A 16,129-nucleotide genomic window follows, 5' to 3' on the forward strand; every position below is an offset into this window, starting at 1 on the left:
TTCTTGTATACATAAAGTACTAAATACTTGATCAATAACTCGTTCATGAGAATCTTTTCCCTGCTAGATCCTGTGTTAAATAGTAAAGGTATTGTTCTTACATTTAACTTATCTGCAGTTATTAGAACATAACTGCTCCTCCTCTATGGCTCTACCATGTCTCAACTTCACAATGCAAATACACCTTTTAAATTTGATGGATGTTATAGAGTCAATATTAAAAAAAACAATAGGCGTTCTCCTTACAGGGTACCAGAATGATTTCTGACATACAGTTTAGCATTGAATACCCCATATTATGTATACAGTACCTAATGGTTCATTTGAGGAAATTCGAGAAAGTACTTTTTATTATTTCCATTCACATGGAATTTTGATTCTAACCTTAAAAGTAAGATGCGACTTCTTCACTATATTGTTAGGAGAGTAGGGAGGTAGAAAGGATAAGGTGCTGAGGAAACATGGTTCCTTTCCTTAAGGAACACCCAAAACTCTAGTGTTCAAGTGATTAACTGTACAAGTCAAAGTAAGCATTTGGGATGGTCAAGAAAATGGAGGTTCACGAGCATAGGAGTTGTCAGGAAAGGCTCTGTGAAAAAGGATGAACTCTGAATGATGAACAGGATTATACTGTGCCTTGCCCTCTACTTGCAGATGATGACTGGTTGAGCTGTTAGCACTGGGCCTGATCTGGCAGAGCTGCCTCCTGTGTGTATTCAGATTGCAGAGCCCATGGCTAAACTGAGATCTGTTTACTAGAAGGGCAGAGGACTAGAGAAGAGGAGATGGTTATACATGAGGCCATAAAGAAAGAGTCCAGGAAATCTGACTCAAAGTGCTGAAGCAGGTAGAAGTTTAGAGAAACAAAAAGTGGGTCAACAGGGCAAAAAGACAGTAAGTAGTAAGATACAAGGAGTTCAACCCTTGGTTTCAACAGATTTCTGCAAGTGAAAACGTACTGCGGCAGGCCACCCACGCACGGTTTAGTATGCCTTGCTGGCCTACAGCTAATCCTTAAAAATAATTTCGAGTGTACCAAGAAGAAAAGACATACAGGCAAAGGGAAATCATGACTCCTACAGATGCAGAAATGGCCTCGGCATAATCTAAGGGGAGAGCCCTTGGCACATGATAATATTAGGTGGTGGATATGTGGTGCTGGATCCAGTGAGACTGTATGGAGCAGAAGTAGAAGAAATATTGTCAGCGCAAAAGGGCTAGGCCAGGTTACAGAGGTTTGGAAAGCCTAGCAAGCAAGTTTGGTTGAGATGTGGTAAGAGAGGTTTAAGTTAGATAAAAATATTCTTTTCATCACATTCTCCTCAAAGACAATCCAAATGTAACTTACAGCCAGACCAAAAGGTCACAAATAAGAATAGCAGAGGTCAAACTTTTATTATCCTATTATAATTAAATATATATTATTTATGTATATCAGGTTATTTATATTGATGTAATATATACAGTTATTAGAGAAAGTATATTGTTCTCTCTCATTTTTAGCTCCATGGAATAACATTTCTAACTAGAAACTATTGTCTGACAGAACTATATCTAAACAACAATGCAATATTTGAGATAGAAGGTACGTCTTAAATTCTCTGTTGATTTAATAAATTTTCAATTAAGTAATAACTTTCAACTATGGTAATTGCTAATGACATACAAAAATCTGTTTTAACATTTCTGTTGAAAATATATTAAGAAATGTATGTTTTAAATGTTTTAATGTACATTTGATATTAAGAAATGTGCTATTAGATTACTTTTCTAATTTAATATTGCCATATATCTTATTCAAAATGTAAAATAATTTTAACAGGTATTTTAGACATAAACTAGGCATGTGGAAGCAAATTTTAACAATAGTTGGGAGCACTGATAAATACAAAAACTTTATAAATAGTCTTAAAATTTTTTATTGGCTATATGTTCTACCAGCCAAATTCCTGCTTTGACCCTGAATTAATTTTATATGCAAAACACTCTCAAAACTGATCATTTCAAGCCAGTTATAAAAGCATGTGGCATACCATGATCATGAAATACAAAGAAGCACAGTACAAAACACTTTTCTTTAATATCATATATCATAGAATCAAAATGTCATAAATTTTAAGGCCCATCATGATTTCATGCACCACTAAGAAAGAACATCTTGCCAATGAAGCTACGACATGGCTATCAAAAGGCACATCCCACTTTCATTTATGTTAAAAATGTGGGAAAATATACAATTTACAATCTATGAAAATGATTTGAATATTTGGCTTCCAGTTATGTACAGAAAATACTTAGCTATGCAATTTGGAGGAGATGAGTAATTTTTCCCTTGACTAGCATTATAAATCTAAGTAGCATTGACAAGGAAAAAACCCAAAACCAAAACCAAACAAAAAGAAGAAAATAACCCCTCCAAAATCAATCAAACAAACAAAATCATTGCTACATTTTAAAAAGTAAAACAGGCCAGGCGCGATGGCTCATGCCTGTAATCCCAGCACTTTGGGAGGCCTAGGCGGGCAGATCACCTGAGGTCGGGAGTTCGAGACCAGCCTGGCCAACATGGTGAAACCCCCGTCTCTACTAAAAATACAAAAATGAGCTGGGCATGGTGGTGGACGCCTGTAATCTCAGCTACTTGGGAGGCTGAGGCAGGAGAATCCCTTGAACCCAGGAGGCGGAGGTTACAGTGACCCGAGATTGTGCCATTGCACTCCAGCCTGGGCAACAAGAGTGAAACTCCATCTCAAAAAATAAAAATAAAAAAAAGGAAAACAATGACAGTGGAAAGAAATTTACTCTTTATTCCCACATCACAATTAATTATATGAATTATGCCTTATTGTATTCTTAATAATAATTTATAATATATTATTAATAGTCCTTCTTTAACCAGCTATCATATGTTTTCCTTTTTAGTTAGCATGTTAATTAGCATTAAAAATGTTTATTTTTATTTGCAATAAAAAAATAAACTGAAAAAAATGTTTAAAATCTTGTAAAAATATTCTGTTTTTTTTAGGCCTGCATTATTTGCCTTCATTGCATATACTCCTGCTACACCACAATGAGCTAACCAACATTGATGCAACAGTGAAGGAATTAAAGGGAATGCTAAATCTGAAGATCCTAAGTAACAATTTGCAATTTTATATGGCCATAAATTAAAATAGTATTAACATAAGACATTTTTCCATTTATCAAGTTTAAAATTAGAGAGGCAATGTTTATAATTAAGATATTTAGGCTGGGCACTGTGACTCACGCCTGTAATCTCAGTGCTTGGGCAGGCTGAGGTGGGCGGATCACTTGAGCCCAGGAGTTCAACACCAGCCTGAGCAACATGGGAAAACCCTGCCTCTACCAAAAATACAGAAATTAGCCAGGCGTGGTGGCGCATGCCTGTAATCCCAGCTACTTGAGAGGCTGAGGCGGGAGGATCACTTGAACCCAGGAGGCAGAGGTTGCAGTGAACCAAGATCGTGCCACTGGACTCTAGCCTGGGCAACAGAGCAAGACCCTGTCTCAGAAAAAAAAAAATTAGATATTCCTGAAAATAAGGCTAGATCTTATTGTCTTTTAAGATATGCTTTTGAAAAAACAACAGATAGAAAAATTTTTGTTTGTGAAATGCTATCTATCACATGGCTAATGAAAATGACAAAAGTAGCAAGAGGATTTACATGTTTAAATTTGTTTTTGGTTTTATCTCAAAAGTAAGTTTTAACACATATGATTCCATTTATGTAAGTGTCCAAGTAGGCACATCTATAGGGACAGCAACACCGAGAGGTAACTGTTTTTAAATAGATGAGTGTTGCCAACGGCCAAGGAATTGGGAGTTGTGACAGCTAGAGAGTAAAGGGTGTGGGGTTATTTTGGGGGTGATAAAACATACTAAAATTGACTGTGGTGATAAGTTGCATAACTTTGTGAATATACCACAAACACACAAATCATATGTTTAAGCTGGGTGAACAGTGTGATACATGAAGTATATTAATAAAGCTGATACCAAAAAAAAAAAAAACTAAAAGACTTTTTAAGCTTTCAACTGGAGGCCCAGCAAACTTTATTCATATATATTGAATCACACCCAGTAAGGAACTAACCTATTGGAAAGAAGTGTGAGATGAGTCAAAAATAAATAAATAATACACAACTCCTACTCTCAATAAACTTATGGTCTTGAAGGGTAAATAAACATGTACACAACCACAATACAAGATAAAGGATTCTGGGTGTACTAAGGTAAAAGACCTGCAGATCAATGAGTAGATTTTCAGACTTTAGAGTTTAGAGACCTCTTCATAATAATGTAATGCAATAGATATATTTTTTAATTCCTTTTCTATTCATTTCTCAGAATTGCCTGAGACAGTGTTTTGAACAGTTGTAAACTAGTATTGATGGTGAAGGTCCTAATCAGATAAATGTACAGAGAGTTACTAAGGTTTCCATATATTTTTAGTGTTATCAGTTATATCTACTGTACTGAGGGAAAATGATTCATTTGTTATAGTTAGATTCTTTAAACCCAAGTATTAAAATCACAAAATTACACCAAGTTCATGGCAATTTTATGCTTATTTTGGAGACATGAGAAGGCTGCCTGCTGTCAGGAGTTTTTTTTACAGCTTTTGGATCTTCTGTGAAAGAACTGGCCTGCATATTTGAGACACCTGGCCCCTGTCTGCCGGAAAAATGCTGCTATAATTAAAAGACTAGTTACGCTAGACCTAGAACACTTACCTTTGTTTTTCTATAAAATGGGCTGATAGCTACCTCTCAGGGTTGCTTCAAACATTAAGATAACTCTGTTTTTTTTTTAAGAAAACGTTTCTCACCATTAATGTTATTTTGAAGCAACAACAAAAATTGAAATTCTAAAAAAAGAAAAACATTGTTTTATTGTGGATTATGTAAATCAGATAATGAAATAAATTGCATCCAGTCTCGAAATTCTGCTAATAGACTCAATAAAACGATATTTTAAATAATAATCATATAGTAATATGTTTGAATGTCTTTCCTGTTAAAAAAATGATTTATTATAGTCGCATTTAAATCTTTACAGCATCCTATGATGTGATTAGAATTACTCCCTTTAATCATGGAAATGAAAAGCTCAGAGATTTAACCAAACTCCTAAGGAGTGTTGAAACATAAACTCATGCCTTGTTTTACTTATCATTTATTTATTCATTCATTCAATAAATATTTATAATCTATTCATTCATTCATTTAATAAATGTTTATCACACATTCACTACATGACACTATTCTAGATAATAGGACTCAAATTTGAACAAGAAAGACCCAGTCTATACCTATATAGGGCTTACAAATTAGTAACACTCTGCCTAAATATTTCTTAGAGTCGAAGGGGTCTGATGCAAAATGATTTAATTTGCTACTTTAAAAACTCTATAATTTAAGGAAACTTGTTATAAAACAACATTTGGAGAGTGGTAAACAAGCTTACTCCCACAGTAATAAACAGAGTTATGCCCATAGTAATAAATAAGGTTATACCCTAAACAAAGGTGCCCAGCCCAGGACTGAATGGATCCTGAAATCCAGCCCATGCCCTACTTGTCAAGGGTGTATGTGAGCGTAGAATTGTGCCAGGCATGAGGAGTGGGAATTTTCTAGTTTTTAAATACCAGCCTGGTAGTACAATGTCTATATCATTACCAGTCACAATAGTTTACGACCACTACTTAAAATCACAGTGACGTATTTCAAGTTACATAACTATAATTTTCCAGTTGAGAATCTTGTTGTGGGGTCATTTGTTTGAAATGGAGAAAATGCTATGTCCAATTACAAAAAACAAAAAGCATTTTCTAAAAATTCACATTTTGAACTCATGTTCCATTTTGGTTAAAGATATTGTATGAAAAATAGTTTGTATTTATTAGACAACTAACGTTATTTGTGCAGTCATGTCCTCAGATTAAGTTTCTATGAGCCTCATTTGCAATCACAGATTAGCTTTAGCTGATAAACTAAAATGAGAACTCTATGTATTTTCAAATGTGGTCATTTTTGTCTTTTTAAGTTGTAAATCCATATAAAATTATAAAGTGTTGTTATTATTCCACTTAAATTACAAGTTCTTCAGAGGGTGAGAAAATAGCCTGAAGGGCAAAACACTAATCCATTCTCAGCATCGAACCTTCCATTGGCATTTATGAGGAGAATTGCCAAGGACTGCCTAGGAGACGCATGGCTGAGAGCTTCAGGGAGGCCTAAACCAGCTGCAGAGTGTGAGGTCCTGGGAACTGGAATTCCTGTCTTCAGGCAGAGTCAGGGGGCCCCACCTCTTCTCTCTAGGCAGTCTACCTTTCCACACCCTCTCTTTCTAGCTCAGTTTTCCTCTTCCCTTCCCTCCTCCAAACTCTTTCTAAATCAGAATCCACATGTGTCAAAGACCCACTTTGTGGCTGATGGCTTTCATTAACTCCTGCCCCCTTTCCAGTACTAAGGGAAAAAAACCACCACCACCAAAAGCCGCAGCAACAAAATGCTTAATCCACTCTCCTGTTCTAAACCCTCAGGTTTCTCGTTTCTTTCTAATTTTCTGTTTTATTAAACTCCACTCTTGGAAAGTATGCTTAAAACTCCTGCATGCCATAATTGTTAAGACCTGCTTGCTACCGGAGCTTCCAGGAATCAGCATCGGGAACAGGGAGTTCCTCCTTTCGAGAGGGGGGTCTCCATGTTTCCACAGGTATTGCCTTTAAACATTGCCTGCCGTTGTCTTCAGCAGTGGCTGCAATCCACTGCCCATGGCAAAAAGCCAGGGGAGCAGAGGGATTCTGGGATACGGGGACGGACTAGGATCTCCAGGATCCCTTCCTTTGAGCCTGTTTTCCTATAATGCCCTTCCAGGTGGGACCACCCCTCCCAAAAGACAAAACAATTCACCAAAGAAAAAGAACCAACAGTGTTTTTCACCACTGTTTGTCGTGAAAAAGAGGATATTCTGATCCCTCCTCTCTCGATCCTCTGCTTTATCGTAGTTTGCCTTTTACAATCAGGGGTGATTTCCATATTCAGTAAAAAGCACATGGTGTGTGGTGGCCACCAGATTTTTAGTTAAAACAAGATGGTGTTTAACAATGGAGATGCTGACCTTACTAAGTAACCTTGACCCGGAGCCTCACAATCCTCGTATCTGATTATTGACAGCTGAACTTCCTTCCACAGGCCGTTCTCTATAGGCTTTTAACTTCTCCATGTCATTTTCTTTTTCCCATATATTAAAATTGTGGGATGTTGGTCTCTTATTAATTACATCAACTTTCTTCGAAGGCAGCCTTAAAAACACTGGGGTTCATTTAAATAATGATTTTAAATTCTGCTTTAAAAGTTTACAAAAAAATAACTGGAGCCAATTATTTAGATGTCTTTTTTTTTCCTCTTCTGTCTCGATAATAAGTAGCTTCATACACGTGACTCCTATAAGCCAAGCTTGTGCGGTAAGGTAGTAGAGACATTTTAATATATCATTGGGTAAATGTAAATTGCTTAGACTCAGAATCCCAAATTAAGATAAGCAAGACAGTGCTGGCGCCACTGAGGTATACTCTGTAAGTAGCCTAGAGGGAAGGTGGATTAAATAGTATTAACCTATTGAAAGTGAAAGTGTAAGCAATTTCTCTTCATGGTTTCTAAAAGAATGTGCCCATACATCATAGAAGGCTTTCAGAACATTCAGAAACAGGAAACCGATTTCACATCTTAGACATTTAATTTATGTTGATTTTAGTAGCATCAATCCAAAACTCATAAATCCAAAATGTTAAATGTTTAATAGTATAGAAGGAAAAAATAGAGTTAAAAATATGTTTGCTTCTTCTAAAATTTAAGAGCTAGGAAACAGTGAATAATAATGATGAAATGCCTGTCAAGTTATTTAATTCAATTTTTAAAGTTAATTTAAGCAGAGGCTGGGCTAACAGTTCAGTTTTCTGATTTCGTGTCATTCAGTTTTGACTTTAGGATGAGATGAATGTCAACCACAACTCCATAGAGTTTTTAGTATCAATATGTTGTTAATAAGTAATGTAACAGTAGTAAATCCAAGTTTGGTGTTTTATTTAGCTGAAGCTAGTTTTTAAATTTCCATATAGAAGTTACTTAACCAAGGATTAGCAGAAAAAGCCAAGAAATTAAATGAAATGGATAGTAATGTCCTCAGAGGGGAAAGAGAAGACGAAGGGTACACCTAGAGAAAACGTCATTGAAAGATGTTGGTACATTTTCCATTAACGTCATATGTAAAGGCAGACTCTACTTCCAGATGCTATAATGTATAACAGGGTTATGAGGTGTCAGATGTGATTCCCCAAGACAGTAACCACAAAGCAGACTTCTGTACTAAAGCATCTGTGACTTTTTCTTCCTTCTGAGTTCTCATTAGAAACAATTGTGTTTTGCTTTTATATCCTTGAAGAGGGTCCTTTTCTTTACTTTCTCTGGCTCGAACTACAATTCATGATCCCTATGGCTCTTTTAAAATCTGTCCTTATTAGTGGTTTAATATACATCTGTTCTATTCCCTGTCCTGCAGTTATAATTATTTGTTACCACTTTAAAATCCTTCTCTTTCAAGAATAAAATTCAGACCATTTTCTGTCATTTAAGAAATCTTGAAAAAAAAAGTTTTATTTGTCTTCTCATTTTCTCCATTACATACATATTTCCTTTCTTTTAAATTTCTTTGTGGCTCCTGGCTCTACATTTTCCTGTATCCCTTTCCTCACTCCTGTAACTTTTGTTTATTATGTACCAGGTGTCTTCCATTGCCTGCTTTATGTCCCTCTAAAGCTCGCGTTTTCCACAGGGAATAGCTATATATAACGCTTTTATTAGCCAGAAAAAGTTGTGTTTATACAACAAATATCAGAATGCTTTATTACTACAGAGAAAACATCCAGATGATTGATTTTTTTAAAGTTTTTATCTAGCTTGTTATATTTTAAGCATGCACCTACCCCAATCTTCTTTATGTTACAAACTGCTCTTTAGAAATATTAATCAGTTTTTTTCAAGTTTCTAATGCTTATTATTTTCATGCCTTTATCAAACCTGTATTTTATGAATAGTCTACAACAGTACTCTTAAATTTCACATGTACATTAAGTGAGCTTCATTTTGTTGAGTGAAGTAGTTGTGCAGTAGCTGGAGCTCTTTCTACTACTGCCATCTAGTGGTTCTCCTTATTAGGTGTATTTTCAGAAGAATTTCCTAGAAATTGCATGTAGGTAGGTGGAATCCGAATAACTAAAGATAACTGGCCAAGTGCGGTGGCTCATGCCTGTATTTTGGGAGGCCAAGGCGGGCGGATCACAAGGTCAGCAGTTCGAGACCAGCCTTGCCAACATGGCGAAACCCCGTCTCTACTAAAAATACAAAAATTAGCCAAGCGTGGTGGCAGGCGCCTGTAATCCCAGCTACTCAGGAGGCTGAAGCAGGAGAATTGCTTGAACCCGGGAGGCAGAGGTTGCAGTGAGCCAAGATCATGCCATTGCACTCCAGCCTGGCAACAAGAACAAGACTCTGTCAAAAAAAAAAAATGCCCAACTGAAAATCATTAAAGTTTTATTTCACATTGTATTGAAAAAATATGTTTATTATCATCTAGGATGAAGAGGGAAAATATCTTTTTTAAAAAATAAAGCCCTCACAACTTCTAGTTGAGGATGTTTAAAAACATACCTATGTGCTGATTCCCAAGGGATATGATGTCAAAAGTGCCAGGGCTGCTTCTGCATCCACATGCCCCCTTCTTCCAACCACTGCATTAGGAAGTGTGGTTTATCACACATCCTAGCACCTGCACACCAGGATCTCAGAACTGCACGTGCCTGGCCAGGGGTAGACAAGATGCAAGAGCCACATCTGCTCAGCTCTGGTCCTACTGAGATCTGAAGCTACTATTGACACATTCTGAACTATGAGCAATGGTGTGGAGGAAGTAAGTTCTATTAGAGCAGGGTGTTGTGTCTCTGCCTATCTTCACGCATGCACCCTTGTGAACTTGGAGACTGAAAGAAGAGTACCAAGTGATATTTTAATAAAAAGTAGCCTAGAGACTCCAATAGAGCTGATATCTAGTTCTTCATTTACTAACTTATTTATGGACATGCTAAAAATTTCCCTCATTTGTTGCGGACTTGGGTCAATGATTTGATCATAGCCCTTAGCACAGTTCCTAGTGGATAGTAACCACTTGGTAAATATTTGTTGAATGAATGAATTTAACAGATAGAAAAATTAACTGGTGCTCTAAGTAAAGGTTTAATGGGTCTGTTGCTTGATATGAAGAGCTTTACAAGTTCTTATGTTTTATATGAATCTCTTAATTTTTTTGTATTTTATAAGTGATAAGTGAAACTGATTTTGAAATCTGACATTTTTATTTTGGATTCTTCATTTGCAGGTCTATACCAAAATCCTTTGTGCCAATATAACCTGTATCGTTTATATATCATCTACCACCTTCCAGGAGTGGAGCTGCTTGACCGAAATCGTAAGGACCCTTCCTTCTTGCAAAGAAATATTTGAGAAGTAGTCTTATAGCTCAGCAGTTTAAAAACGAAGACTACCTTTGAAAATATGTCTTTGTAAAAAATATATCTTTGAATAATTGTCTTTGTAAATGGAAGTTTTTCAATTATTTATTTTTGAAAGACTTGCTCTCTAAAATTTGCCCTAATTTAGAAATTCATGTCTCTTTACTACTTTATTAGAAAGGCCCTCTAACTGAGCTGAGGAAAGTATTCCTTCTGGTCCTAGTTTTGACATTAACAGGTTGGATGCCAAATCGTTTACTTCCTGGCACCTTAGTTTCTTATCTCAAAAGTGAGGGAATTGGAATAAATCTCATAAGGCCAATTTAAGTTCTAAAAGTTGTGATTTTAAAATTCTGTAAATATATATATATATATATAGAAACATACAGTGAATGATGACTTCTTTATGAATACATCTTCAAGATAGCATGTCAGATTTCTATAAGCCACATGCACACACACACACAATCAACCTCAGCATATTACACTTAACGTTTTTTGAGGCCTATTTTGCCCCCAAATGCTATATTATCTATCTACTTACCTTTCTGTCTCTGCAGGTTTGAACATTCTTAATAGTTTATTGCTGAGTAACCACTTTCTATAGGATACATCGGAAACTTATGGTTATACCTCTCCTAATAGCCTTGAGGAAATGAAAGGATGTTTCATGCTAAAATTTTAATCATCCTTGGTGATGTGTTAAAGGGTGTTTGGGATGCATTAGATTGAAGGATTAAGCTCTGTCTTGTGACATGTGGGGTGTATATTGAGTGCTTGTAAGATTATGGAAATAACTGTGATAGCCCCTTTGCAAAACAGTTTTGACAGGATGTTCACATATATCATAGTTTAGATAAATACATTCTTGAAAGTGTTCAGTTCTATTTTGAATCACTCTGCCTATTTATAATGTTATGCAATAACATTACTTTTTGCATTTATCAGAAGTTACAGAAAAAGAAAGAAGATCAATGATTACCATTTTTAACCATAAAAAGGCTCATATCGTTCAATCAATAGCATTCGGAGGAAAAGTGGATGCTTCATGGGATCCCAAATCACCATTTAAGCAAAAACCAGCCCAGAGAGTACCTTCAGGTATTTTGTAAAAAAAAAAAAATATTTAATGAAATTAAAACTCCTCAAACTTTTGGGTAATTTGATTGTAATAATAACAACTACAATTTACAATAAACTTAAGTATCTATATAATGGAATAATTTCTAATATATTTGCTAACTTTATAATACTTTTAGTCCAGTTAAAGTAAGTATGCAATTTTCATCCTCACTCATGCATGTGAAATTAAATGAGGTGCTGTGATAATAACGAGATAATACATTGAAGCCTCTATCCCAGTACCTAACACAGTATAAAGGGCTCAATAAATAAGCCATTGTTATTTTTATTACCACTAACATGGATGATTTTACCAATTAAGTCTATATAATTTTTGATAATATAGAAAAAACATGAAGAAGAAATAAAGATCATCTGCAATTCTACCATCCAGAAATAAGCACTGGTAATATTTTGATTATACTCACATACAGGGTCATTATATGCAAGTATAACTTGAATATTTTCAGGATGTTTCATTTGTAGGAATTTAATTTCATATTTGTAACAGAAATGCAAAAAAAAAAATAGGGGTTTAGTTTTCTCAGACAGCAAAGAATAGAAAGATAGGGTATCTAGGGTTAGCATAAAGTTCTACAATGTTGTCAGTGTTCAAGGATATATCTGTCTTTTGTTCTGCTACTCTTAGTGTGCTTTATGATTACAAGGTGGCTGGTATACCCCCAAGCCTCACATCTCCATTCCAGGAAGGAAGAGAGGGTGGATAAGAAAAGGTGCAAAGGTAAAATCCTTTTCTTTATGACACTTCGCCAAAGAGACAACATACATTTTTAAAAAACCAAACCAATTATCTAGAAATAAAGGGGAAATTGAATTAAAAAATAGTTTGGAAGAAATTACCCAGAATGCTACATGGATAAAGAAAGCAATAGAAGATATGAATTAGATATTGAGAAAAGGAGAGACATTAGAAAGAGAAGGTACAATATAACTTCAGTAATAGTTCCTGAAAAACAAATTATAGATAGAAATTGAGCAGAAGGTAATGTTTAAAGTGATAATGGCTGGAAATTTTCCCAAACTGATAAATAAATTCTTAGATTGACCAGACAATTACCAGAATTGGCAAAGAATTCTTAGATGCACCAGACAAAATGAATCCAAACACAAAAAAGACACGTAACAACAACAACAACAACAAAAGTCTTCACCAAAGGCAAAACCATCTTAAAGCAGTCGGAGAGAAAACCCAGATGACCTGCAAAAGAATAACACAGATTCACAACAGACTCTCCAACTACAATCGTGGAAGTCAGAAAACAGTGATCGAAAGTTTTTAAAATGCTGAGGACAAGTAATGGCCAACCAAGAATTTTATAACCAACTCAATTATTATTCAAGAATGAGCAAAAGGTAAAGGAAAAGAAAAAGAAGAATGAGGACAAAATTAAGACTTCCCCGAACTTTTTATTGTGAAAATTTTCTAACAGAAAAAGTTAAAGAATATTAAAATAAATATTGGTATATGCCCACATATATTCAACAAGTGTTCATATTCTGCTATATTTACCGCCCTCCATATCTGACGCTTTTGCCTCTTTATTTAAGGACAGGTGGCCAGGCGCGGTGGTTCACACCTGTAATCCCAGCACTTTGGGAGGCGAGGTGGGCAGATCACCTGAGGTCGGGAGTTTAAGACCAGACTGACCAACATGAAGAAACCCCATCTCTACTAAAAATACAAAAATTAGCCAGGCGTGGTGGCACATGCCTGTAATCCCAGCTACTCAGGAAGCTGAGGCAGGAGAATCACTTGAACCTGGGAGGCAGAGGTTGCAGTGAGCCGAGTCCGGGCCATTGCACTCTAGCCTGGGCAACAAGAGCGAAACTCCATCTTAAAAAACAAAAAAACAAACAAGGACAGGTCTCCTCAGAAGACCTGTCCTTCCTAAATGAATGACTTACACTGCATTTGGCATTTCCAACTACAGTGTAAATTGGAAAATCAATGTATTGCCGAAGGATTAAAATGTTTCAGCAGCAGACATCATTACATTTCACTCCTGTCAACCTAAAAAAAGACATCAGAGAAAAATATCTCTTAAGATAATGAATTTATGTGGGAGTAAGCAAAAAGAATTATAACCCGGGATGCACAGCTATGGCAAGCCACAGGTGCAAGAGAGGAAGGGAAGGGAAGGAAGCTTTTTATTTGGGAAAAAGTGGCCAGGCGTGGTGGCTCAAGCCTGTAATCCCAGCACTTTGGGAGGCTGAGGCAGGCAGATCATTTGGGGTCAGGAGTTTGAGACTAGCCTGGACAACATGGCAAAACCCAGTCTCTACTAAAAATGCAAAAATTATCTGGGTGCAGTGATGGCACCTGTAATTCCAGCTACTTGGGAGGCTGAGGCAGGAGAATTGCTTGCACCTGGGAGGTGGAGGTTGCAGCGAGCCGAGATCACGCCATTGCACTCCAGCCTGTGCAACAGAGGGAGATTCCATCTCAAAAAAGAAAAGAAAAAAAAAAAGAATTCACATAAGCCTTTTGGAAGCACAGTTCATTGATTCCAGAGGCCCAAAGCTACAAGTTCATTGGTGGAGATTCTGTTACTAGGCAAATGTTCTTTTGAGAGGATCTTATCTGAATTGTTGAGTCCTAAAGAATGTATAGTGATAAACCTGGTCATAGAAATGTGTGCATACATGAGAAATGTAGGTCATGACAAACATGAGTTGTGTGCGGGACGCAAAATAATGTATTGCGGGGGTTATTTTGGAATGCCCTTGAGACAGGTCTTATCAGACATGCAAGCGTGAGCTCTCCTCCTTACTGCCTTCTGGCTCCAATTTGTTTGATTCTGACAAGAGTGATTTCATCCTGGTATCTGCAACTTTCACACTTTTAAATAATTTAGACTGAAAGTTTAAAAATAAGGACATTTTCCTGTTTAACCATAATGCCACTCTCACACCTTAGAAAAAAACTGGTTTGTTTATATTATTTAAAATATAACTCGCCAGGCGTGGTGGCTCATGCCTGTAATCCCAGCACTTTGGGAGGGCTAGGTGGGCGGATCACCTGAGGTCAGGAGTTTGAGACCAGCCTGGGCAACATGACCAAACCCCATCTCTACCAAAATATACAAAAATTAGCTGGGTTTGGTGGCGAGCACCTGTAATCTCAGCTACTCAGGAGGCTGAGGTATGAGAATCGCTTGAACCCAGGAGGTGGAGGTTGCAGTGAGCCGAGATCACACCACTGCACTCCAACAGAACGAGACCCTCTCTCAAAACAAACAAACAAACAAACAAAAAACCCATATTCACATTTTCTCAATTGTTCCAAGAAGGTTTCTACAGTGCTTTTTCAAACCAGAATCTAGTCAAAATTCACAATTAGATTTGTTATGCTCTTCAGTGTCTTTTAATTTAGAATAGATTCCCTGGTTTTTGTTTCTGTTTTTTTTTTTTTTTTTTTTCCATGACTTTTTGAAGAGACCAGGCCAGTTATACTGTAGAATGCCTCAATTTTAAATCACTTCCTTAAGGTGTCATTCAATTTGTTCCTTTATTCTTAGTATTTCCCATAGAATGAAAGTAGCATCCATAGGACATGTTGTAGGTGCAGAGGGGCATAGTGTAAAGCAGTGGCTTTCAGAGTGTAAAACAAAAATAAAATTCTAAGGCCCGTCAATCATCTGAATGACCCCTCCTCTTGGCCAAGAGCATTCCAGTTTACCTGAAAAATTTGTTCAGGCCGTGAGGGAAGGGGGCTCCGGACATGCCTCCTTATACCCCCCCTCCCTTTTGGAATTCAGGAAAAGCCAACCAGCATTAACATCAACACAGATATTAAGTCTGATAAATATTTACAATTGTGGTGACCGGCAAGATGGCCGAATAGGAACAGCTCCAGTCTGCAACTCTGAGCGAGATCAACACAGAAGGCGAGTGATTTCTGCATTTCCAACCGAGGTACCTGGCTTACCTCATTGAGACGGTTAGACAGTGGGTGCAGCCCACGGAGGGACAGCCAAAGCAGAATGGGGTGCCGCCTCACCCGGGAAGTGCAAGGGGTTGGAGAACTCCTTCCCCTATCCAAGGGAAGCCATGAGGGACGGTGCCTTGGGGAACGGAGCTATCCGGCCCAGATACTACACTTTTCCCATGGTCTTCATAACCCTCAGACTAGGACATTCCCTTGGGTGCCTACACCACCAGGGCCCTGGGTTTCAAGCACAAAACTGGGCGGCCATTTGGGCAGACACCGAGTTAGATGCAGGAGGTCTTTTTTCATACCCCAGTGGCACCTGGAATGCCAGAGAGACAGAACTGTTCAGTCCCCTGAAAAGGAGGCTGAAGCCAAGGAGCCAAGTGGTCTAGCTCAGCGGATCCCACCCCCACAGAGCCCAGCAAGCTAAGATCCACTGGCTTGAAATTCTCCTTGCCAGCACAAC

At 37.1% G+C, this 16,129-nt stretch overlaps 1 protein-coding gene across 1 annotated transcript in view; it reads left to right on the top strand.

Moving 5' to 3' along the window:
• LRRC72 (leucine rich repeat containing 72) overlaps positions 1 to 16,129 on the top strand; it is a 56,695-nt gene that overhangs the window by 28,436 nt on the left and 12,130 nt on the right. The window contains exons 4-7 of the mRNA XM_016957112.3: positions 1,504 to 1,585; positions 3,026 to 3,136; positions 10,457 to 10,546; positions 11,538 to 11,690. Of these exons, the coding sequence (XP_016812601.1) occupies positions 1,504 to 1,585; positions 3,026 to 3,136; positions 10,457 to 10,546; positions 11,538 to 11,690 (436 nt within the window). The remainder of the gene's footprint in view (positions 1 to 1,503; positions 1,586 to 3,025; positions 3,137 to 10,456; positions 10,547 to 11,537; positions 11,691 to 16,129) is intronic.

Source organism: Pan troglodytes, chromosome 6 (assembly GCF_028858775.2).
Source record: "Pan troglodytes isolate AG18354 chromosome 6, NHGRI_mPanTro3-v2.0_pri, whole genome shotgun sequence".
Taxonomy (NCBI): Eukaryota; Metazoa; Chordata; class Mammalia; order Primates; family Hominidae; genus Pan; species Pan troglodytes.